This window comes from Anabrus simplex, chromosome 13, assembly GCF_040414725.1.
Source record: "Anabrus simplex isolate iqAnaSimp1 chromosome 13, ASM4041472v1, whole genome shotgun sequence".
NCBI classification, from domain to species: domain Eukaryota; kingdom Metazoa; phylum Arthropoda; class Insecta; order Orthoptera; family Tettigoniidae; genus Anabrus; species Anabrus simplex.
Window position 1 is genome coordinate 33480159 of NC_090277.1, and position 23669 is coordinate 33503827.

A 23669-nucleotide genomic window follows, 5' to 3' on the forward strand; every position below is an offset into this window, starting at 1 on the left:
GTCCATTTCACTTCCCACATTTATGTTTACCATGGTCCAATAAACCTTTACTTGAAATTACTGATCTTCAAATTTATTTAAAAGCTCACAAATTTTACTTCCAGTCCTCATTTGTAACAGAAGCAATTTGTTCACCATAAATTACAGTAATGCTTCCATTCTGAACATCACATTATATTCAGAAATGCCATTCTTGACACTTGCCCATATCAGCTTGATGAGATTCAATTCTGGGTGATATGAAGGAAGGTGTAATACAGTATGACCATGTTTGGTATAATACAGTCTATTTTACAAGTGCACTGGGCTTGCTTGTTCATCTTGATGAATAAATATGACTGGGTTCTTAGCATGTCCTCTTGGAAAGGAATTGCATTCTCTCTTAACTAGGACACAATTTCTCACTTGTTATTGTATGTGTCACCAGTCCAAAGAGTGGTTTGATGCAGCACTTCATGCAACCCTATCGTGTGGTATCCTTTTCATTGCTAGATAACTACTATGTCCTACATCTGCTCTGATCTGCTTGTCATTCATACCTTGATCTACCCCTACTGTTCTTACTGACTACACTTCCCTCATAAAACAACTGAACAAGTCCTGGGTGTCTTAAGATATGTCCTATCATTCTATTTCTTGTCAAATTTAGCCAAAGTGATCTCTTACCAATTTAATTCGGTATCTGTTCATGATTCAATCTACCCAACTCACCTTCAGCATTTGTCTTTTACACTATATTTGAGAAGCATCTACCCTCCGTTTTTTTCCAGAGCTAGTTATTGTCCATCTTTTACTTCCATCCAACACCACACTCCAGACAAGTGTGTCCAAAAACATCTAAGTAATCCGTTTATCAATGTTTGAAAGGTGGGAATTTGTTTTCTGAAAAAAGGCCTTCCTGCACTCTGCATTTAATGTCCTCGTTACTTTTGCTGTCGTTAGTTTATTTACTACCCAAGTAACAATATTCATCTATGACCTTTAGAAGTTCACTTCCTAATCAAATATTTTCTGCGTAAGTTGACTTTGTTCTACTGCACTCTGTTACTTTTGTTTTGGAGTATTTATTTTCATCTTGTACTCTGTTCCCAAGACTCAGTCTATACTATTCAACAATTTCTCCAGATCTTCTGCAGACTGAGATAAAATAACAATATCATTAGCAAACTTCAGAGTTTTGATTTCCTCTCCTTTGACTGTAATACCTTTTCCGAATTCTTGTTTGATTTTATTTACTGCCTCTTTCTTCCATATAAATATTGATAAGGAGGGGAACCTGCAGTCTTGCCTCACTTCCTTATGGAATACTGCTGCTTTCTCAAAGTCTTCAATTCTTATCACAGCAGACTGATTTTTGTGCGGATTGTAAATAATTCTTCTTTTTCGGTATCTGATAATGAATGCCTTTTGTTGTTCTATGAACACTATGTATGTGTGCTTGTCCTTAATTCAATCCTGGATGAGGCATGGGCCAAATTGCATGAGCCACAGCTGAAATGCTGATCGAAATAATGGCATCTTTATGGGAAACCACAAAGATTGAGGGTTCGTGAATCCCCAGCCATGTGAAAGTTATTGTTATACTCATGTATGACTATGATGGTTTTATCCTAATGCCCTATGTTCCTTCACAGCATACCGTCAATGCATATTACCCATGATTTTCCATGACAATGACAACTCAAAAGATATGAATGTTATACCAAGATTTACTGAAGGCTTTTACCCACTGTGCCACTGTCCTGTAAGGCTATGCAGTTTTGCTGCAAGCTTCTTGAAGACCTTGAGGACACTGACGTGTTGTATGACCTCTGGCACATTCAATCTTTATCCAATTCCATTGTTCCTGGTTCCAAAACATCATGACAACACTATCTTATTTTCCTGTCTAACCCGGGGCTTTGTTCGTTATGCTAGTTTGCATGCGTGTGATGTAAGAAGGTATGCTCTGAGGTGAGGTACTGCAACTTACTTGTGCTGTCAATGACATCATTTGATTCCATTGCATGGCGTCTTTGCAGCAGTGGTGTCACTATTAAAATTCCAACCATCTTATTTCCCATGCTTCAGTTCACCTTCATTTTCTAGAGATAATTAAACATCATTTTGTTCTTCATCTGCCTGTGGCCTACTTAATCTTCAAATGACCAGTCCATTGAAAATATCTGGAGAATTGCCTGTTTCAAGCGTGATTCTTGTCATGAAGTTTATATAGATTGTTGTTTAAAGCTTTGTTGCCGTGAACGAATGGGGTTGGCTTTCCGGTATAAAATTTTACATTAAAGTCAATATAGTACTACATATAATACGTGGCATATCCATAAATGCAGTCGATTCTGAAGAGACTCCTCTGAGAAGAATTGTGCCTTGAGGTTTTCCAGGGCAGTGTTTCCCATATACTTTGATTCCTTGATTTCTTTTTGCAGCATTTGCTACACAAGACAATAGGAGTTTCTTCTCTTTTGCTGGTTGTTAGTTTCAAAGTATACGGCATTATTATCCATCAGCATTCATTAGTAAGTTTTAGATTTATGAATTCATTTGAATATTGCTCTATTGATGAAATACTCAATGACATTTAACTAAATAGAGGCCTTTCACCTTTGTTAGAACAGTGGAAATTTCACGTGTGAGGAAGCAAAATGTAAGGTTTTTCTCTTTCGAAAAACCTGAGAGATAACATTAATCTAACATTGCATACAAAGTCAAGTGTAGACTACGTCAGTTGAATGACAATTTTTTAAAATATTAGGCTTTTCTGCTCATGTTTAGGAAACATATTGGGTAGTTTTAAAGTCCCTGAACAGAGCCCTTTTAAGACCAAACCAAAACCCGTGGCTCAACTGGTCTGATAAGCATTACCCTGCCAAGCGACCTCCGATCATGCTGATGGCCTTCAGTTTATATGTCGATGTGTGGTGAGCACAACAAATTTTTTTGGCTATTATTCTTAGCTTTTTAGACTAAGGACTCTACCTCTCTATCAATTAACACCTTCATTGTTCTCATATACCCTAAGTGGACCAGCAACTAGGCATCAGAATCTGGTGATTTTCTCTGACTTGTTCAAGAATCAGGTCCGGGGCTTCTGGGAATGTGGTGTACTTGCTATCTGAAGAGAATTTTGCCAGCATTGTCCTTTAACATCTGAATATAAATGTTCTAAGTCTATATTGATAAAGCCTTCAGATTGTCCAAAGTCAATGAAAAGTCAAACAACTGAATATTTGTTGTACAATCTTGAACATGATAGGCAAGAAATTGACTGTTCTCAGTTTAAGATGTAGTGTATGTCTGTTTGACAATCAGTCATCTGTGGGAACACAAGAAACAAAAAAGTGACTAGTCAGTTAAGAACATAATAGGATGTACCCGATGACAGGAAGTTATAGGAAGAAAAGAAAATGTTGTTGTCCGTCAAGTTTTTCTACTTCTTTTGCTCCCTCTTCCAGTGCTGTCCTCTTTATCATATTACGAATGCATTTTCTTGTTCCTGTTTTTCAAATAATTATGACTTGACACTTGTTTGTGCGTTTCCTTTCTACATTGGGGAAATAAAGTGATATTTTTATTGTGTAGCTATGCAGTTTATTTTGTCAGCTATATCATGTCTATTTATAAACTTTTACTCTAGTTATGTGTTTACTCTACATTTCTTACTATGTTCTGCATATTTGTTCCTTACAGCCTTCCACCAACATTAAGGATGAAATATGCGTTGATGAACGCACAGTAAGTCAGTTGGTCGCTTGTTTCAAAGAGGAAGACAAGTAAGTACTGTTTAGGCTAATTTGATTTTACACCCCTAACCCTCGATTATATGGAATTTGCTATTTATGTGTTCAGTAGGTCCCTCTGCAGACAAGAGGTGGAGTAAAGTCCTCGATATCCCAATACCTTGGTTTCACGGTGAGCTCAGGTCCATCCAGATCATTCTCAAATTCTGTCTCCTGTACTTCACTCATTGTCTGAACTTGTTGGTTTGATCATGGCTCATGAGAAAATTCCCCAAAATTAAAATAAGTCAGCCTGTAGTATCTAGTGATCAGCAGGCCGCTTAATTGGCACCACTTTATACCTGAGCCAGTACAATGATTATTAATATTATCATCCCCGTTCTTTTCTCCATAATGTAATAAGTGTTCCTGGGGGTGTCTGGTTGACCATGATCTTGCTGTTGGCCATTCTTGCAACATGACCCATCCAGAGAATCACCCTGCGGTGAATTAAGCACTTGATTCTGTCTCCTTTCATACCTGTATATATCTTCACAATCTTTTATCGAAACCCCTTCTTTTTTCATTAGTGGCACCTCGCAAATAATTTCTTTCTATGATATTGATATATTTACTGTCAACTTCAGTGACTTGTTAAGTTTCAAAGCCATTCAATATAATGGCTCGTATGATGGCATAGTAGATTTTTATCTTGGTGTTATTAGGTACATATTTTTAATGTTGTTTCAGATGAAAAAGTAACATCAGACACCTGCCTGGAATCTTTCTTATTTCAAGGTTTGATTATTTGCAGTTGGATGACCATGTTCTGATGTACTCAATTTGCTTTCCATACTCAGAACTTATTCCAACATTTGAAAATTTGATCTTGGGATCCAGTGGCAGAAAATCCAGCAATGATCCTCAGAGGCTGGTGTGTTATATTCCATCATCTGTATTTTGTTTATTCTTCTTCACCTCTAACACTGCTCCATGCAATTTTGAGATATTTAATTGTCTGAATGTGAAATCTCTATTGCTCTCCGACATTTAACTTGACCTCCTGTTGCTCTTTCAAAATCTTTGTTCTTACATCTGACCCTGTAATTAGTACCTGATTTTTGCACAATCTGGTGATCACTGGCAATGTATAGTAGAAATGCAAAACACTACTCACTAACTCATCAAATTATTCCAAGAACTATCAATTCAGTAAAAAACTGAAATATGGTCATGAGTAACAGGTAAGCAACTTATTTGAGAAATGCATCCTGGTAGGGTAAAATTAAGTGAGTGAAAGTGGGGGTTGATTCAGAGCGAGATGTTGGTCTCGGCATTCTCAGTGTTCAGGCAGGTGGAAAGTATATTCTGGGATAGGAATGTTGGCAACACTACCTCTTGTCTGGCTGTGTTGGATGAAAGTGAAGGAATCATATGTTTGGTTTTGCAAGAATGTTATTCTCGAATATTTAAATCTGCAGCTCATCACAACAAAATAACCAGAAAATAGTTCAAAATGGTGGCAAGCAGCTCCGTAGTGATACGAGTTCTCGGAATTTGTGTTGTGTTTTTAATGGTATTAAGTGTAATAACATCTGAAAAAATAGTATCAAACAAACAGAGAAACAGGAACAAACAGAGAATTGTGTACAGATTAGAAACTAATAAGTGCTTATTAGTAGTATCTAAATGTGAGATTAATTCTTGGGCATGGTGTAGAAGTGAAGAAGTGAAGGTCTACAGTCCACCACAGGAATGGGTATTGGATATCTGCCGTTTGGAGGGTTGCTGGAGGGAGCAAAATTGGCAAACCGCCCATATCATTTCCCCATCTTACGATGTGTTCAGTTGGTGTTAGTGGAGATGTGGAATTGAACCCAAGACCAAACTCAGGCGTCTAATTCAAATGCCTGTGTAACATGTGTAATTCTAAATATCATGTTAATCAGCTTTTTGTGACGTGTACAATCTTTACTCACCAGTCCAGAGAACATGTGCAATAATTAATACATCTCTACTGTAGAAAATTAACTTGGGGTTGCAGACATGTTCATGTTGGAAATGTAGTTCTCCTCAATGTCAGAATCATTTTTTAACATTACATCAAGCAGTTTAATTAGTGATGTAAGCAACTCAGAATATTGGACTGCACAAACAGGACTTTACTGTGTTTTGATATAATGCTCACAGCCTGAAATATGTGAAGCTTAATGAGGCAGTTCTGGCTACTCTTGTTGCTTTAGACCCACCAGTAGTGTGCGTTACTGAATCCTGGATAAATTTGTCAATCTATGACATAGAAGTGATACCTCAGTCATAGACAGTATTTAGGAAACCTCAATAGGAGGAACACTTATTGCTATGAAACCCGAATTCAACCCTGTGCACTTTGAGCTGCTGGAAACAAAGGCAGAATTTGTTTGGGTGGAATTCACATGTGCTGGAAGCAAGTTCCTTCTGGGTTCCATGTACCGAGCTCCGAACTCTCCCCGGTGATGTCAATGAGGTGTTACTACTGTCTCTAAGTTGTGTACAAAGTATACAACATTGATTCAAAAGTATCTAGAAGGCTGGTGATTTTATCTTGGAAATGTTGTGGCAGCATGATCGCCCTCACCTTCTGCCTCTTCCCATCAAGCCATTACCAGCAACTTTCGTTGTAGAATTCTACAATGTGTTCCTTGACCAAATAATTCTTGAACTAACCCGTATAATGAAAACTCTTGTCCTCCACCCTCAATACTGAAAACTGAAGTAATCCTTTGTTCTTCCGAAGACCTAGCAGTTACAGTTAGCATAAAATACAAGAAACCACCAGTAAAAGAAATGTAATAGAGAAGTCTACTGCTATCATAACTTCTAAGAAGCCACCTACCCATCATTTGCAAGAAAATCTCTTCATAGATCACAAAAGAAATGTTCAAAATGATATGCAAAGGGAATGTGCTTTACAGGAAATGGAAACAGGATGCAAGCAATCTTATTTGGGATAAATATAAATGCATGAGGAATACCACCAAGGATTTCATCCACGAAGCACACAAAAAGTACATAAACAAGTGACAGCAGCAAAGTCAAATTTTAATACCTTAAGAGCAAACACGGCAAATCAGCATAAAGTGCATTCTACTCTAATGACAATAGTTGCCTCCACCAAGGCCATTGCCTCAACGTTCAGTGAGAAATTTAAAGAAGCCATAATGAGCCAGGGAAAAGTACAAGTATGTACCCGTTCATAGGTCGGCCTTTACCAATCTCCCTCTCCAATGTTTACTTCACAGATATCGAGGTAATTATTAGCCTTCAAAATACTCATGCTGCTTATGACCTCGACAACATACCTCCAATTACCTTTGTGGAATGTGCAGAAGCATTAGCTCCCTCGGAGTGGACCATGGAACAACATGGCGGCTACACATGGTACAGATAAGACTAGGGACACTGTGTAAGTCTTAATACATATTCTTTACACACAGGGGGAAAAAAATTGTAGGGTGATCTTTGGGACTTGATGCTGGACTGAACATGATGGTGCCTACACATTTTGCTAATGGGACTAGGGAGATGGTGTAACGTTTAATACTGATAGGGACATAATGGAAGGCAATCTGAGGGACTTGGAGTTGAACTTTTAGTTCTGTGTGAGATAGTGAGTACAAATTGCTTATATGGGACTAGGGAAGTGGTGTAAGGCCTAACACAATTGAATTCTTATATGGATATAATGGAAGTCGAAATCAGGGTCTCAGAGCTGAGGGACCATGGAGTAACTCACTTGTTGATTTGAACTTTTTAAACTTCCAGATTTGAACCTTAGAGACTTCTAATTACATACCATAAAGTTTACATCACTTAGAGATTAAAGGACCGGGCGAGTTGGCCGTGCGCGTAGAGGCGCGCGGCTGTGAGCTTGCATCCGGGAGATAGTAGGTTCGAATCCCACTATCGGCAGCCCTGAAAATGGTTTTCCGTGGTTTCCCATTTTCACGCCAGGCAAATGCTGGGGCTGTACCTTAATTAAGGCCACGGCCGCTTCCTTCCAACTCCTAGGCCTTTCCTATCCCATCGTCGCCATAAGACCTATCTGTGTCAGTGCGACGTAAAGCCCCTAGCAAAAAAAAAAAAAGAGATTAAAGGTTTGGGTTCAGAACTTAAAAATTTTTTTGGAAATTAGCTATCAAGTCTGTGTAGACTATCTTAGACTGAGTAGCTCAAGGAGCTGAGTGCTAGCTTTTTGTGTCTTGAAAACTGAGTTTTCCTCAGCCTAAAGGGCTGATCTAAGGATCACTGGACAGAGATGGGATGAAACATAGGAGCATTTCACATCTTTGTAGACTAACTTAGGCTGAATAGCTCAGGTGGCAGAGCACTAGCTTCTTGAGTCTTGAAATACTGCATGGCCATCACCATGAAAGGCTGACCCAAGAATGATAGTCTGAAGTGAACTTAAAAACTTGGCAGCACATCAAGTTTATATAGACTAACTTAGCCTGAGAAGATGTCAACTAATTCTAAATACAGTACAAACACCCATCCCTCTTCCAAGTTTGGTAAACTGCCTAGGTGAGGGGTAAGGGTGTTGAAAATGCGTGGTCATCAGCAGTGAGCAGTCGTTAATGAGCAAGGGTCAATTAAGCATGACTCAATGAACTGGGTCTAATAAGCAATTGCAAATGATCAGGGGGCAATTGAGCAAGGGATTATTAACAGTTTCAATAAGTGTGGGCTAATGAGCAGTGACTGAATAGTGTGGATTAATGAGGTAAGCTTTACAGTTAATTTTTTTTTTTACATTTTATGTAGCTATTTTATTACAACTCAGTTAAGTTTATATTCATGAACATCTATTTTAATATAGCCTGTACAAAAACTCTGGTTTGGCCAAAAATGATTAGAAATGTTATGTTTTACGTCTTTAGTTATGCCCTACTTCTACAATCTCTGCTTCATACTTTGCATAACGACAATCTTGATCGGCTCTTCTCTGTTACAAGCGTTCTACGATTAGGTTGGGAACTTACATCTACATATGGTAACAGAGGCTTGTTGTTAACATTTCAGATTACGCGCAGACAGTTATATGTAGAAAACTGTAATTAACCTGCTTTGTTGGTAAAAAGGTTTTGAGACATTCTCGGCCATCTTCTTTTTCTTCTCCTTCTTCATTTTGTACCTCATCCGGCTGCTCTCCTTCTTTAGATGTTTGCACTGTGATAGAACAGTTAGTAAGCTTCCTCTTGAGAACTTGTTGTAAATCTAGACAATGAAATAGATGAAGTAGAGTTTGAAATATTTTGTAAAGGTTTACTATTCATAAATAAATTGTTATCTGGTGGAATACGTTTGAGCTCTTTAAATTTCTTTCTCGATGGAGCTACACTTCAGTTTTCTTCATGATGTTTGCCGTTGGGAGGGTTCTTGAACAGACTTTTACAGTGTTTGCACTAAAAACTGCACTACACGAGATCTTATGACACTCTTGTTGTATCCCCAGAGGAAGGTTCTTCCACAAGCTTTGCAAATATTACCCGGGATAGGTTGTCTCATGGTAGATATTTTCCCAAAGACAGAGAGAGGCGAAGAGAGATGAACCAAACTTTTTAGTTTAATAGTTACGTATTTCATTCTCCCCACTACAGGAGTGAGCCATCAGCCTAAAAACTGGACTCTTTGGCCAATTACATTTACAGATATTTGTTTAAGTTTTGGTTATGTACTAATTTCACATGTTTTATGGAAGTGAATTAAGAACTTATGTTCTGCTTTTGTAAAACACGTTGTTAGAAATAAAAATGGTTTTCTTTTTGAAGTATTGAATCACTACAAACAAAATAACAGAACAGAAAACATTTTTCTCAAAGTAAAACAATGTTAAATATATTTATTTTATATTTTTGCTATTTGCTTTACTTCGCACCGACACCGATAGGTCATTACATGTAATAAATATCATTTTTGGTCCGTATTGATGATGTAGATTGAAATAATAACATTAAGTTATTTATTAGACCACCTAATCAATACAAAATCGTCTTGGATGATTTACATAAATTTGTTAGCTAATAGTGGGACATGTTTCGCCTTCTCTGAAGGCATCATCAGCCATAGTCTTAACCTTAAATTAAAAATAAGCGTCTAAATAACATGTAGTGATGAAATGAATTTTAAAATCTTGAAGAGATTTGAAGTAAAATAACATTAAAAATAACAATGATGGTTTGAAAATACAATGTGATGAGATACAATAGTGGAAGTATTAACAAAATTAACCTTAGAAGGCTGCTAAAATAAGTACAATGAGCAATCTGTTGTTTTATTCCATTGTACTTATTTTAGCAGCCTTCTAAGGTTAATTTTGTTAATACTTCCACTATTGTATCTCATCACATTGTATTTTCAAACCATCATTGTTATTTTTAATGTTATTTTACTTCAAATCTCTTCAAGATTTTAAAATTCATTTCATCACTACATGTTATTTAGACGCTTATTTTTAATTTAAGGTTAAGACTATGGCTGATGATGCCTTCAGAGAAGGCGAAACATGTCCCACTATTAGCTAACAAATTTATGTAAATCATCCAAGACGATTTTGTATTGATTAGGTGGTCTAATAAATAACTTAATGTTATTATTTCAACCGATAGGTCATACGGCGACAATGGGATAGGATAGGCCTAGGAATGGGAAGGAAGTGACCGAGGCCTTAATTAAGGTACAGCCCCAGCATTTGCCTGGTGTGAAAATGGGAAACCACGGAAAACCATCTTCAGGACTGCTGACAGTGGGGCTCGAACCCACTATCTCCCGATTACTGGATACTGGGTGCATTTAAGCGACTGCAGCTATTGAGCTTGGTTTTTATATTTTTCTTAGATACATGCATACATACATTATCATTATAGACCATTATGCCTTTCAGTGTTCAGTCTGCAAGCCTCTGTGAATTTACTTAAAGTTGCCACAATCCTCTATTTGTAACTAGTGTTGTGACCTCATTTAGTTCTATACCTCTTATCATTAAATCATTAAAAACTCAGTCTAACCATCATCATCTTGGCCTCTCTCTACTTCTCTTACCCTCCATAACAGAGTCCATTATTCTCCTAGGTAACTTATCCTCCTGTATACATCTCACATGACCCCACCACTGAAGGTGGTTTATGCGTACAGCTTCATGCATCGACTTCATTTCTAACTTAGTGTTTATTTCCTTGTTCCGAGTACCATCCGGCCATTGTTCCCACCTGTTTGTACCAGCAATCATTCTTGCTACTTTCATGTCTGTTACTTCTAACACAGCTTTCGCTGCCATAAAGCAAAGTTGGTCTGAAAACAGACCGATGTAAAGATAGTTTCATCTCGGAGCTGACTTCCTTCTTACAGAATACTGTTGATCACAGCTGCGAGCTCACTGCATTAGCTTTACTACACCTTGATTCAATCTCACTTCCTATATTACCATCCTGGGGGAACACACAACCTAAATACTTGAAATGATCTACCTGTTCCAGCTTTGTATCGCCAATCTGACGTTCATTTCTGTTGAATTTCTTACCTACTGACATCAATTTAAACTTCAAAAGGCTAATTTTCCATACCATACTCAATGCACCAATTTTCAAGTTCCAAGATATTAGAGTGCAGGCTTTCGGCACAATCTGCCATTAAGACCAAGTCGTCAGCATAGGCCAGACTGCTTATTACATTTCCACCTAACTGCCCTGTCACTTTACACCTTTTAGACGATAATCCATGTAAACTACGAACAGTAAAGGTGAAAGATTACAGCCTTGTCTAACCACTGTAATTACCCTGAACCAAGAAACTCGTTCTACCATCAATTCTCACTGAAGCCAAATTGTCAACATAAATACCTTTGATTGATTTTAACAATCTACCTTTAATGCCATAGTCCCTCAATATGGTGAACGTCTTTTCCCTCGGTACGCTGTGATAAGCTTTCCCTAGATTTATGAAACATAAACACAATTGTCTATTCCTCTCATAGCATTTTTCAATTACCTGGCACATACTGAATATCTGATCCTGACAGCCCCTCTGTGGTCTGAAACCACACTGCTTTTCATCCAACTTCCTCTCAACTACTGATCACACCCTCTCTTCCAAGATGCCAGTGAAAACTTTGCCTGGTATACTAATCACTGAGATACCTCGATAGTTGTTGCAATCCTCTCTGTTCCCTTGCTTATAGATAAGTGTAATTACTGCTTTTGTCCAATCTGCAAGTACCTTACCAACACTCCATGCTAATCTTACTGCTCTATGAAGCTATTTCTTCCCTGCCTTCCCACTATACTTCACCATTTCAGGTCTTATTAACCAATTCTTCTCCATGTTAATAAACCAAGTTGTCATAATTTCTGAGGAAATGAAAAATAACAAGAAAAACCTTGCCCAGAGACGTGTGATCTGTATTTGTCCATAACTCCATTTTGGGTTTAAATGTATCTTTTGTCTGACTCGGAAGTGGTAATTGGTAGGAAGTGTGATTTGTATGACTTTTAATCCCAAGGTTTGACCTAACAGCCAGGTGAGGAGGTGAATCCTGTGAGATACCTTTTTATAAATTTGGTCCAAACTGTACATTCTACTGAAAATTGTTTTGAAATGTTATGCGTAGGTATGTAAGTGTGGTCATTACAGCAATGGGTTGATTGTTTAAGTTTAGAAGAAGTTTGTAAGTGGGACAGCATGTATATTTACGATAAGCAAATAATTATAAAAAGAATTTCTTATATTAATTTTGATTTGTCAGAGATTGAGCCATTGTTCAAGTTCATTTAAATTGGTTTAGAGATGGGATTGCAAGGATTGGTTATTGGATTCTACAGCCACAGGACATTCAAAAATGGTGATGGTGGGATACCATGTGGAACTCCTGCTTTAAGTGGAAATGTGTAGGTTAATGTGTTATAGATACTGATTTTGGCTATTAAATGGATGGTTGTCATTGGAACTGGAAGGTGATGGAGTTTATATATCAGTCCGTTAAAAGGCATTGTCGACGTCAAGACTGGTAAGGGCTGCAGATATTTTTGTAGGTAAATATTTTGTGATGAATACAGAGATATGTAATACATGGTTATGTATGGAGTGCTGAGGAGAGAAACTGGCATGTTACTGAGGTATGAGACAGAGGGAGTTGAGATAGGAGTATATGCAGTGAGCTAAGATGATTTCTAAGATTTTAGAACACTGTTAGAAGACTTATGGGATGATAAGAATTTAATTGGGATGGTAGGTTTTGGGGTTTTCAAAATAACAAATTTTTTTGCATGTACGCAATTTTGGGGGAAGGGAGAGGAAGAATCCAGTATGGAGAATTATGGTGTATACTTTACTTCGGAGTTGTAGAAAGGGATATGGAGCTTCTTATATGTGTCTGTAAGAAATTTGATCTAGTCCAGGGGCTGTGTTCTTTTTATTCCTGAGTGTGTGTTTTATATCTTAGACCAGGGCCATCCAAACAGCGCTCCCCGAGCGCTAGCGCTCTGGCCGCGCTCCAAGCCAGTGCTCCGAGCGCTTTGAGGGAAGGTAGTTTCGGTAGTGGTGGGAGGAGCTTGGCTAGCTGAGCGAGCGGTCTGCCCGCCGGGCCGAAGAGAGTATCCGATTTTTTAGTGTACCACAGAGATGTTATGTTTAAAAAAAACACAATTTGTAATGGCATTACAGTGCCAACCACAGGGATTATTACGGTGATTTGACAGACGCCAGTCGCTAATCGAAGTTGGAAGAATTAAAAGAAAATTTCAAGCAGCACTGTTCTGTAGATATTATTGTTTTAATTTTTAAATGCTTATTTACAAACGGGAATGTATAAATGATTGAATTATCTGAAGAACACTAAAGTTGTGACTTGCCGTATTTTTGTCTGACAGGAGATTGAGGAGAGTGAGGTTGGTGGACCCACTTTACGAACAAGCTACAAATGTTCGTCGCAAATTGCCAAAGCTGGGAAACCCTTCGCGGAAGGGAATGTAATCAAGGAGTGCCTAATGGATGCGGCGGCATGTATTTGTCCTATGGAGCTAGTTGAGAAATTTCACAAAATCTCTCTTTCTCCTCACACTGTACCTCGCAGAATAGACAATATGGCCGTTGATATGGAACAACAATTAATGGAGAAGGCAGCAAATTTTGTATCCTTTTCCATCGCCCTCGATGAATCAACCTACATTGCGGACACAGCTCAGATCGTTATTTTCATTCGAGGGTGGATGACGATATTCGGCTCACCGAGGATTTCCTAGACTTGGTAGCTCTCAAAGACACCACTACCGGTTTTGATATTTTCAAAGCAGTGGAGTGTGTTTTTGAGTCAATGGGATTAAAATGGGAGCGGTTCACGAGTGTAACGACGGATGGAGCTCCTGCATTATGTGGTCTACGCACGGGGTTCCTCAGCTATGTAAAATTAAAAATGACTGAGAGCGGTACTACCCTAATGGCGGCGATCCAGTGCTTTATACACCAGGAGGCAATCTGTGCAAAAGTCGCCAAACTTAAAGACGTAATCGGAACAGTTGTGCAAGTGGTAAATTTTATTCGATCCCATGGACTCATGCGCCGTTAATTCAAAGAGTACCGGGCGAGTTGGCCGTGCACTTAGGGGCGCACAGCTGTGAGCTGGCATTCGGGAGATAGTGGGTTCGAAGCCCACTGTTGGCAGCCCTGAAGATGGTTTTCCGTGGTTTCCCATTTTCACACCGGGCAAATGCTGGGACTGAACCTTAATTAGTACCTTAAAGGCCACGGCCGCTTCCTTCCCATTCCTGGGCCTTTCTTGTCCCATCGTCGCCATAAGACCTACCTGTGTCGGTTTGACGTAAAGCAAATAGCAACAAATAAAAGTCAAAGAGTTCTTGGATGACATCGAAGTGGAGTATCCGGATATCCCGTACCATGCAAAAGTAAGATGGCTGAGCAAGGCGAAGGTGCGTCATCGAGTTTTTTGCTTGCGGAATGCAACAGATACCTTTTATGACATGAAAGAGCGGCCCGAAATTATTTTGCGTAATCCTACGTGGGTGGCGGACTGGTCCTTTTTAAGTGACATTACTGTCCATCTGAATACCTTGAACACTTCGCTTACCTAGCTCGATAGCTGCAGTCGCTTAAGTGCGACCAGTATCCAGTATTCGGGAGATAGTAGGTTCGAACCCCTCTGTCGGCAGCCCTGAAGATTGTTTTCCGTGGTTTCCCATTTTCACACAAATGTTATGGCTGTACCTTAATTAAGGCCACGGCCGCTTCCTTCCCAGTCCTAGCCCTTTCCTGCCCCCCATAAAGACATATCTGTGTCGGTGCGACGTAAAGCCAATAGCAAAAAGAAAAAAATCGCTTCAGGGCGAAAAGCACAATATCTGCTATTTGGTGGAAGAAATTCAGAGTTCAAATGAAAATTGATTTTGTGGGAAAACCAGTTGTGTGCAAGGGACACAGGACATTTTCCATTGGTTGAAGCAGTGAAATAAGTTGTCGACATTGATGAGTACTTGCAGGCAATTCGCCAATTACAAGAAGAGTTTGAAAAGAGATTTTCTGAATTATCAGAACCCCAAGCGGTGTTAGATGTAATTGTTCGAACATTTTCTCTTAGTGCAGACAGTGCTCCACAGCTATTTCAATTAGAGTAGCTTGAACTGCAGTGAAATGTTCGTCTTAAAGACCGCTTTCTAATGTCACGAAGTTTGGAAGAATTTCATAGTGGCTTTCCGCAAGAAGAATACCCCCTTTTATATAAACATGCATATAAAGTTCTGTCAATGTTCGGCTCAACGTACATTTGTGAGCGTTTATTTTCGGTTCTTAAGCTTACCAAAAGTAAACACCATGCAACGATGAGCGATAGAAACTCGCGTAATTGTTTAAGAATATTAGTATAATATTGGTAAAATTTTGTTGAATTTTCCTCTCAGGTATGTTCAAATTTCAGTTTTGAATAAATCGCATTATTGTATTCTTTACTTAACCCTTGATTTCGTTTCCTGCATATTCCATACATCGGAGTACCTTTCGATTTGTATATGCGGTATATTTGTTATGGCAAAACAGCCCTATCAATATGTCAACAAACCCACAAAAGCCGTCGGACGAACGACTGTACATACATATCTAGTTAGCGCGGTCCGAACATCGTCTGTCTCAGGTCTCCTCGCTGCCACACTGTAGTGGTGGTAGGGGAAGGAGCGCTAGTCTGACTGCCCAGTGCTCCCCGAGCGCGGGCGCGCTCTCGGAGCGCAATAGCTGGATGGCCCTGTCTTAGACTGTAATAGGAGCATTATGGGGATGTTGAGAGACAAAAGCTGGAGGGGATTCAAATTTAGGGCAAAGAGGATTTTGTGTGATACCCAAATATACCAATATTGCATCGTGGTCAGGATGGTAGATATTGGGATCGGAAGATGGTGAGAAAATTACTTTATAAAGTTCTGCAAAAATGTCAGTCTTTGTTTTATTATCAGTGAGTGCAGATTTGTTATGTATTATTAGATAATAGGGCTAGGATTGTTTTTTGTTTGTCAGTTGTTTTAACTTAGGTCTGGTATTTGCAAGTGTCAGTTGTATTGGATAATTCAGTGCAAATGTTTGCACATGCTTTTCTTTTAATAGCATTGATGTATGATCAAGCATCTCTAATGGTATTTCCAAATATTGGGTCACAGATGCGAAGGTATGCGTTGTATTGTTCATGGGAATATTTTAATACTTGGAATGCGTAGGACGGGAGGGGAGGTTTGGGAGGATGGGAGGTGTGGTGATGAATATTAAGTCGGTTGACAATAGTTAAGCTGGCCCCGTGGTGTAGGGATAGCATGCCTGCCTCTCGTCCGGAGGCCCCGGGTTTGATTCCCATCCAGGTCAGGGATTTTTCTCTCAACCTGAGGGCTGCTTTGAAGTCCACTCAGCCTATGCGATTAGAATTGAGGAGCTATCTGACAGTGAGATGGTGGCCCCGGTCTTGTAAGCCAAGAATACCAGCCGAGAGGATGCATCATGGGGACAACCCGACCCCTCGTAATCTGCAGGCCTTCAGGCTGAGCAGTGGTCACTTGGCAGGCCAAGGCCCTTTCAAGGGTGTTAAATGCTGCAGGGTTTTAGGTTTGACAATAGTTAGTGGGGATTCTAATTTCTTAATTTTATCTTGTAATTCATGCTGTGATATTGTTCGTATGTATGATACCCAGTAGGCTCATGTATACCATATGACTGTTCGGAGACGTTGGTTATGTTGCTTTGGGTTTGTTAATATATTTTTTATGGTTAGTAGAGCGGGGGCAGGGTCATTTCCCATTGAAGGTAGCATGGTAATGTTATAGTTCATTGCTAGGTTAGGGCTGCATATCAGACATTCCAGGCTCGTATGTGATGTAGAGTGGGTTGGGGAAAGGGAAGCGTAAGTCATCACCCTGTATATCATGTAATAGTTGATCATAAATTGATAGTTGTTGTTGTTGTTGTGTATATGATGTAATTTTTAAATCTGTGATTGTTATTTAAGTACTGTATTTATGATTCGTATATTCTACAAATTTCTGAGGTGGGGATAGCCAAGACGTGTATAAAATCTTGCTAAAGCTATTATTTTCTTTCCAATTGTGATTTCTATTTTAAAGTTTTCAGATAGATATTCATTTAAAGAATGGTAATGTTATTCTGGAGGGATGGATTTATGAATATTAATTGTTGCCCCTATGCAACATCTAATGGAGCACTGGTAACTTGACCCTTAAAGAACACACATTATCATATTAAACTTTCATTTACTAAAACAGTGGACTAGGATCAAGGAAATATAATGCACAGTGCTTTCACATCCCAGAGAACGTTCTGTCAGAGTGAGTGGAAGATCAGTCACACCGCTTGCTGGATCTGATACAGAACATCAGGACGTTGGAATGGGAGAATATTCTGGAGCTCCATAGTGATGATTTTCAGGATGTTCTCAGTGGTAGCTGGGGAAGAGTGGAATGGGAGGGTGCGGTAGAGATGTTAATGGGTGTGATAGGTAACAGTTTTTCTGGCTGAGTGGGAGAAGGTTGACGTTTACCCTTACATTTAACTGAGAAAGATGGATGATCTTCACTGCAGGTGTTGTATTTGAGTGATCCCTTTTTTGTGCAAGAATTTGAGGTGTGTTTACCGCTACAAATCGCACATACAATTTGAAGAAAGTAATAGTAGCATTATCATAGAATTGACAGCGATTGCAGTGTCTGCGCTGTTGTCAAGATGACCAAGAAGCCTCTGCATGACATCACTTCACGTAGATCAGCAAACCATCCCTCAGGAGCTGGTTCATTGATGCCATATTCCAGGAAAGGATACGCATCAACGAGGTGTGTCTGTTAGAATTCCGGATGTGAATGGCCTGGAATATTTGATGTCCCTGTTTCTGAGGATGGCCAGCAATAACATCATCCATGTAGCTGCTATCATCCCCATGTGCCACCATCAACCCCATGTGCCACCACTGACCAAGGGGAGGGTGGACGCAAAGGCGCTTATTTGTGCTGGGTTGTTTAGCCAGGTTCTGTGCTGCGGCATGTGTCCAAAATGCGCCAGTCTTATTTTGTTGATTAGGACTGTAAAAATTTCTAGAAGTTTTGATGGCATGGCCATCTTTGTTGTACTGAATTTCTAGGAGATAATCTCGTGCAGCATTGGACAGTATCGTGATGATAATTTTGTAGATTGGGGGTGATTGGTTGATATCCGGGTTCAGATTTCTCATATTCACTATGTATAATGGGGCAGGAAGACCAGTGCTTGTTGCTGTGCCACTGTATTGTTGTACTTTGCATGAGCAGTGTGGCGTTTTTTGCTGTCTCTCCTTAGCTCCTGATAGTTAATATCATAAATACCAACAAGCGAGATCAAAGCTGGTAAATGAAACTGCTAGAATATCACTCTGATGTTGAGAGGTGATGTGCCGCCCGATTGAGAGTGGTGCGTGTGTTCTGTCAGTCAATGCGAGATTTATTCCTCTGGAGCAAGAGCAAGCTACATGAAATGATTTGGGCTTGGAGAATCGCTGTCTTCCAGGCTCCTAGCCTGCTTCCCTGTGTTCTTCGCTATCACAATTTGTTGTCCCCATAGTGGTGGTGGTGCAGAATTTCCAGACACCATGGCAGGAGCTTTTCCTGCAGGTGGTATATATCTTACTGATTGTTCTCCCTGTTGGTTTCTGTTGAAGTTATTATATCATAGCTCATAGTTGCCTTGCCATATTACTCAATATCATAGGATGTAAACATGGTTTTGATCGATATTGAATTGTGATCACAATAATAATTTAAGTTATATTTTAATGGTCCACCTTTTCAATACTACATAGTCTATACACTTTGCATAATATAGGATTGAAAAGGTGGACCATTAACACATAAGTTTAATTATAAAAGTAATACTACTCAATAGTAGCCTCCGTAACTCAGGCAGCAGCATGTCAGTCTCTCACCACTGGGTTCCGTGGTTCAAATCCCGGTCACTCCATGTGAGATTTGTGCTGGACACAGTAGAGTACACCATAAGGAGGAGGTCAAATGCTTCTAAGTCTTTGAGGGGAAGGAGTTTCACACTAGTGACATTATGTTAAGCAGCTTGGTATGAAAATATGAAACCACTCTAAAACTATCTTCTGACCTGCAGATTTGAACTTACGATCTCTTGTTTGGGTGTTCTTGGCTATAGGACATAAAAACTATGTAGCAAACTTGCTCTGTCGAGGATTAAAGCACAACAACTCTGGGATGCAAACAAGCTGATGCAACGTCAAGCTTTGGGACTCCAAGCTAAGTTGTATGTTTTATCCTCAAGTTCTTTCTGATCATACCTTGCATAGTGAAGTCATTAAAACATTGTCAATCACATCAACAGATTGTTTTCAGTTCATGCAAATTTGTCATCATCATTCACTTTAGATTCTTGTCAGTGAATACATGTTGAAGTTTTAACTATCTTTTCATTTTGTTGCACCTTGTACCAGTAGGTTCTGGTACCTAGCAGATAGGCCCCTTTAAAGAAGATATATTGTCATTATCATTGATCTAGTCGGTGACTGTTTTAGTCCCACTATGTGAAGACTAATGGTCTGCATTGCTTGTGAGTAGTACCCTAATGTGGGGAAAACTGTTGGTCTCTGTTACCTGTGAGTGGTGCCATTATGTGAGACATGCCATGGGTATGATACCTGTGATTAGTACCAGTATAGGAGGATGGCCATGGTTCTGCTTTACCAGTAATTAGTACTATTGCAAGGGAATGTGACGTGGATTTTGGACCATTTTTTACAACATGCATTATCTCTGAAAATAAGGCATTGTGAATTGGATCCACTGATTGTTTTGGATTCACGGTCATTTTGACATTGCCATTCATTTTAGATTTTACTTCAGAATACCAACAATAGCCAACTTGATAATGATAGAAATTCTGATCGTACAATGTTCAAACACACAAACATTATTGCCGCAAGTTTATGAGGGAAAATAACCTTTTGCTTCCATTTTTTTGCTTCTCATGTATCTAAACGGTGTAACGGACGCAATTGCCCCCGGTACAATGGACCCCACACCTTATTGGCTTGTAAAGAACAAACAATTCCCAATATGATATAAATGTTAGAAGGCCTGCAGTTGTGTCACCCACTCAAATACTTAGTTAAGCACAGGTTTTGTATCGGTGAAGAGCAGTTCAAGAGATATTGTACTAGTTCAGGATGTTTTGGACTGGGGGAGTCATTTATCCTGAGTGTCTTGTAGTATTGTCATGAAGCTTGGCATTTGTACTTAGATTTGTTTGCTACCTATATTTGGTATAGGCAGTACTGGAAGATCCATATGCTACTTTGTTTCATTCTCTATTGTGTCAGATTATACATTGAAGTTGAACTGTGCAGTTGTGAATATAACCACAAGCCAACTTCATGCACAGCAAATTGGATAGCTTTGAACTCTTTGTAAATTGCTGACCCTGAAATTTAGCCTGACTTCCTGTCTATTATTTTATGTTACAGAAATAATCTTGTTACTCTTTCAGCTGATATTGCTAAGATATACACATTTGTGTTAATACACCCCAACCACAGGCGACTTCTGCATATTGCGAGGCATGAATCCTCTGAGGTGATCACGGACTGCTACCTTACTACTGTTGCTAGTTCTGCCCTATTTCTTGATCTGAGATTTCTAGTTCAACTTTCTTATGAACACACAGAATCTCACCCTATTGCATCTTATTGTTTTTACGTTGACGACTTATCATTGAAGTAGCTGAGGAGCTTCAGTCAGAAATTTCTTTCCGGCTTTACAGTACATGTGTGTATCTCAGAAATTGGACGTCAAATTGTCTACAAGCCCTTGCCAATGTCCCTGTAGATGATAGAAAAATCTTATCGACATGTAACCACACTATGGTTTAAGCTATTAAAACATTAGGTATTATTTGGCAACCCAAATGTGATGAGTTCCAGTTATAAATAAACTCGAAGAATGCATGTAAGGTAATCACTATGAGAAACATTCTCACAATCGTTGCTTCCATATTGTACCCTCTTGAATTATTTGGATGTGCTGTTCTTAAGTGCAAACTTTCTATTTGTCAATTGGAAATTATATGGGCCTATCTGTTCGGGCCTTTATCTGTAATTATTTTGATTTGGAGTTCTGTGTAATGTGACAAGGAGCAGTTTTGTTACATATATTGCATTTATTTTCGATATTGTATTTGATTTTATGTTACTCGTAAAATGTATTAACTTTTTGTTTTCTGTTTTCTAGATTTGGGAACATTGAATTATTGACTGGAGATCCAGAGGATTCATGTAACAGTAGCTGCAATATATTGAAAAAAGGAAATGAGGTAATATGCATTTTGCCCACTCATAATGAATGTAACCTAAAGGAGTTCTCCGACTCTGAAGAAAACCATATCCATTCCATCAGACAGTGGGAATTTTATTGTAATGAATGTGGTTCAAAGTTTTCTCGGAAGTCGCATCTTCGGCAACACATAATTACACATACTGGTGTGCGTCCGCATTCCTGTCATCAATGTGATAAGAAGTTCTCTCGTAAGGGGAGTCTTCGAGATCACCTGCTAACACATAGTGGTGAGCGTCTTCTTTTTTGTGATCAATGTGGTAAGAAGTATTCTCGTAAGTCGACACTCCGAGATCACCTTATCACTCATAGTGGAGAGCGTCCATATATTTGTGATCAATGCGGTTGTAACTTTTCACACAGGTCCAGTCTTCGGCAGCACTTGGTTACACATACTGGAGAGCATCCACATTTTTGTAAACAATGTGGTAAAGAGTTTTCTTCAGTATCGTATCTCAAGGAACACCAGGTTACACATAGGGATCAGCGTCCATATTCCTGTCATGAATGTGGTAGAAAATTTTCTCAGAAGTGGTATCTTCGAAAACACCTGATTACGCATACTGGTGTCCGTCCATTCTCCTGTGCTCTGTGTGCTAATACATTTACTCGTAAGTGTGACCTGCGGCGACATGACCTTATACATACTGGTGTGCGTCCACATTCCTGTAATCAATGCGGTAATAAGTTTTCTCAGAAGTCACATCTTCGGCAACACGTGCTTACACACACTCATAAGCTTTCAACAACCTTCGGTAAACAACGTGGAAAGAAATTATCTTACAAGACGGATCATCAGCGACATCTGTTTACACAAGGTGGAGACTGTCAAAATTCTTGTGATGACTGAAGGTGGAAAATATATGAGAAAAATGTTAATCGACAACACATGCTTGCCTATACTGGTGATCATCTACAGACCTGTCAACAATGCGAAAATTAGTATTTTACCAATTGAAGTCTCCGAAAACTCATCATAAGATATACTGCAGCTCGCCCACATTGTTGACAATGCTGTATGTAACAGTTTTGGTCAAAAGTGTGGTTATATTTGCACTTTCTCATATTTATATATATATCGTAGTTGCGTAAACAAGACAGCGCTTTTTGGACACAAACATATCAATCTGTTCTATGCGGTAACATTTCAACAAAATCTAATATTCAACACATTTTTGCGATTATTGAGTTGTCCCCACGTTGGTGTAATGGATGTGGTAAGAAGTTTCTTTAAGAGTGCAAACTGGATGTACAATATCCTACACACACACACACACTGTAATATTTGTGAATAACAATTTAAATCATTAATAACCATTGCCATAATATTAAAATAAGCAAATATGAATAAGATCAAATAATCGCCCCATGCCGGGTGCCAATTATTATATAATGCAAATAATTAACCACTGCAGTATGAAGAAAATAAAATCGAAAATAAAAATACTTTATCGCCTCACGCTTGGGCGTCAAATTAAGTCTATCTGATTAGATTACTAACGTAATTAAACCGAGCTCTATAGCTGCAGTCACTTAAGTGCGGCCAGTATTCCGGAGATAGTAGGTTCGAACCCCACTGTCGGCAGCCCTGTCAATGGTTTTCCGTGGTTTCCCATTTTCACACCTGGCAAATGCTGGGATTGTACCTTAATTAAGGCCATGGCCGCTTCTAGCCGTTACCTGTCCCACCGTTGCCATAATAGGTATATGTTGTGGGATCAACGTAAAGCAACTAGCAAAGAAAGTAACATAATTAAACTAACATAACAAAATAATATTCCGAAATGTCCGTAGTATGGGCTCCAGACTTGACCAGAATGGATCCCTTGAACTTTGATAGAGCATGATACATCTTCCACTCCCAAGGTGTGTACATAATGTTGCGTACTGGTACATCTCCTTTAGGCATTAACTAAGCTTCTGAAAATAGCTATATAGGTACGGACTACACGTAGGTTCATCAATAACTTCACGTCTATATTAACTCTATTCAGAGCAAAATCCGTTCATGAGCACGTAATCCACACACCAAAATATTCATAAAACA

General features: G+C 39.1%; 1 protein-coding gene across 1 annotated transcript in view; it reads left to right on the forward strand.

The window, feature by feature from the left end:
- The window catches only part of LOC136884811 (zinc finger protein OZF-like), a 45626-nt gene extending 22293 nt beyond the window's left edge, over positions 1 to 23333 (forward strand). The window contains exons 4-5 of the mRNA XM_068230096.1: positions 3688 to 3770; positions 21521 to 23333. Coding sequence (XP_068086197.1) covers positions 3688 to 3770; positions 21521 to 22472 — 1035 coding nt within the window. The 3' untranslated portion in view covers positions 22473 to 23333. The remainder of the gene's footprint in view (positions 1 to 3687; positions 3771 to 21520) is intronic.
- The last annotated feature ends 336 nt before the right edge of the window (positions 23334 to 23669 follow it).